The 654-nt window shown below is 51.5% G+C and overlaps 1 protein-coding gene across 1 annotated transcript; it reads left to right on the top strand.

Annotated features, from left to right (window-relative positions):
• On the top strand, positions 1 to 654 carry LOC133652760 (uncharacterized). The gene has a single exon (XM_062051811.1). The coding sequence runs from the start codon at positions 1 to 3 to the stop codon at positions 652 to 654; it is 654 nt and encodes a 217-aa protein (XP_061907795.1).

The following is a 654-nucleotide window of genomic DNA, read 5'->3' as shown; positions in this document are numbered from 1 at the left end:
ATGAGAAGCAGACACACAGTGGAGGACAGAGAAGCAGACACACAGTGGAGGACACAGAAGCAGACACACAGTGTAGGACAGAGAAGCAGACACACAGTGGAGGACAGAGAAGCAGACACACAATGTAGGACACAGAAGCAGACACACAGTGGAGGACAGAGAAGCAGACACACAGTGGAGGACAGAGAAGCAGATACACAGTGGAGGACAGAGAAGCAGATACACAGTGGAGGACAGAGAAACAGACACACAGTGGAGGACAGAGAAGCAGACACACAATGGAGGACAGGGAAGCAGACACACAGTGGAGGACAGAGAAGCAGATACACAGTGGAGGACAGAGAAGCAGATACACAGTGGAGGACAGAGAAGCAGACACACAGTGGAGGACAGAGAAGCAGACACACAGTGGAGGACAGAGAAGTGGAGGACAGAGAAGCAGACACACAATGTAGGACAAAGAAACAGACACACAGTGGAGGACAGAGAAGCAGACACACAGTGGAGGACAGAGAAGCAGACGCACAGTGGAGGACAGAGAAGCAGACGCACAGTGGAGGACAGAGAAGCAGACACACAGTGGAGGACACAGAAGCAGACACAGTGGAGGACAGAGAAGCAGACACACAATGTATGACACAGCCATGGGAATAA

This window comes from Entelurus aequoreus, linkage group LG06 (genome assembly GCF_033978785.1).
Source record: "Entelurus aequoreus isolate RoL-2023_Sb linkage group LG06, RoL_Eaeq_v1.1, whole genome shotgun sequence".
Classification (NCBI taxonomy): domain Eukaryota; kingdom Metazoa; phylum Chordata; class Actinopteri; order Syngnathiformes; family Syngnathidae; genus Entelurus; species Entelurus aequoreus.
Note: the sequence above shows the minus strand (reverse complement) of the source record. Positions and strands in the feature narration are given on the sequence as shown.

Excerpts from the sequence above, each read along its gene's own strand:
- LOC133652760 (XM_062051811.1), top strand. The coding sequence starts at position 1 with ATGAGAAGCAGACACACAGTGGAGGACAGAGAAGCAGACACACAGTGG.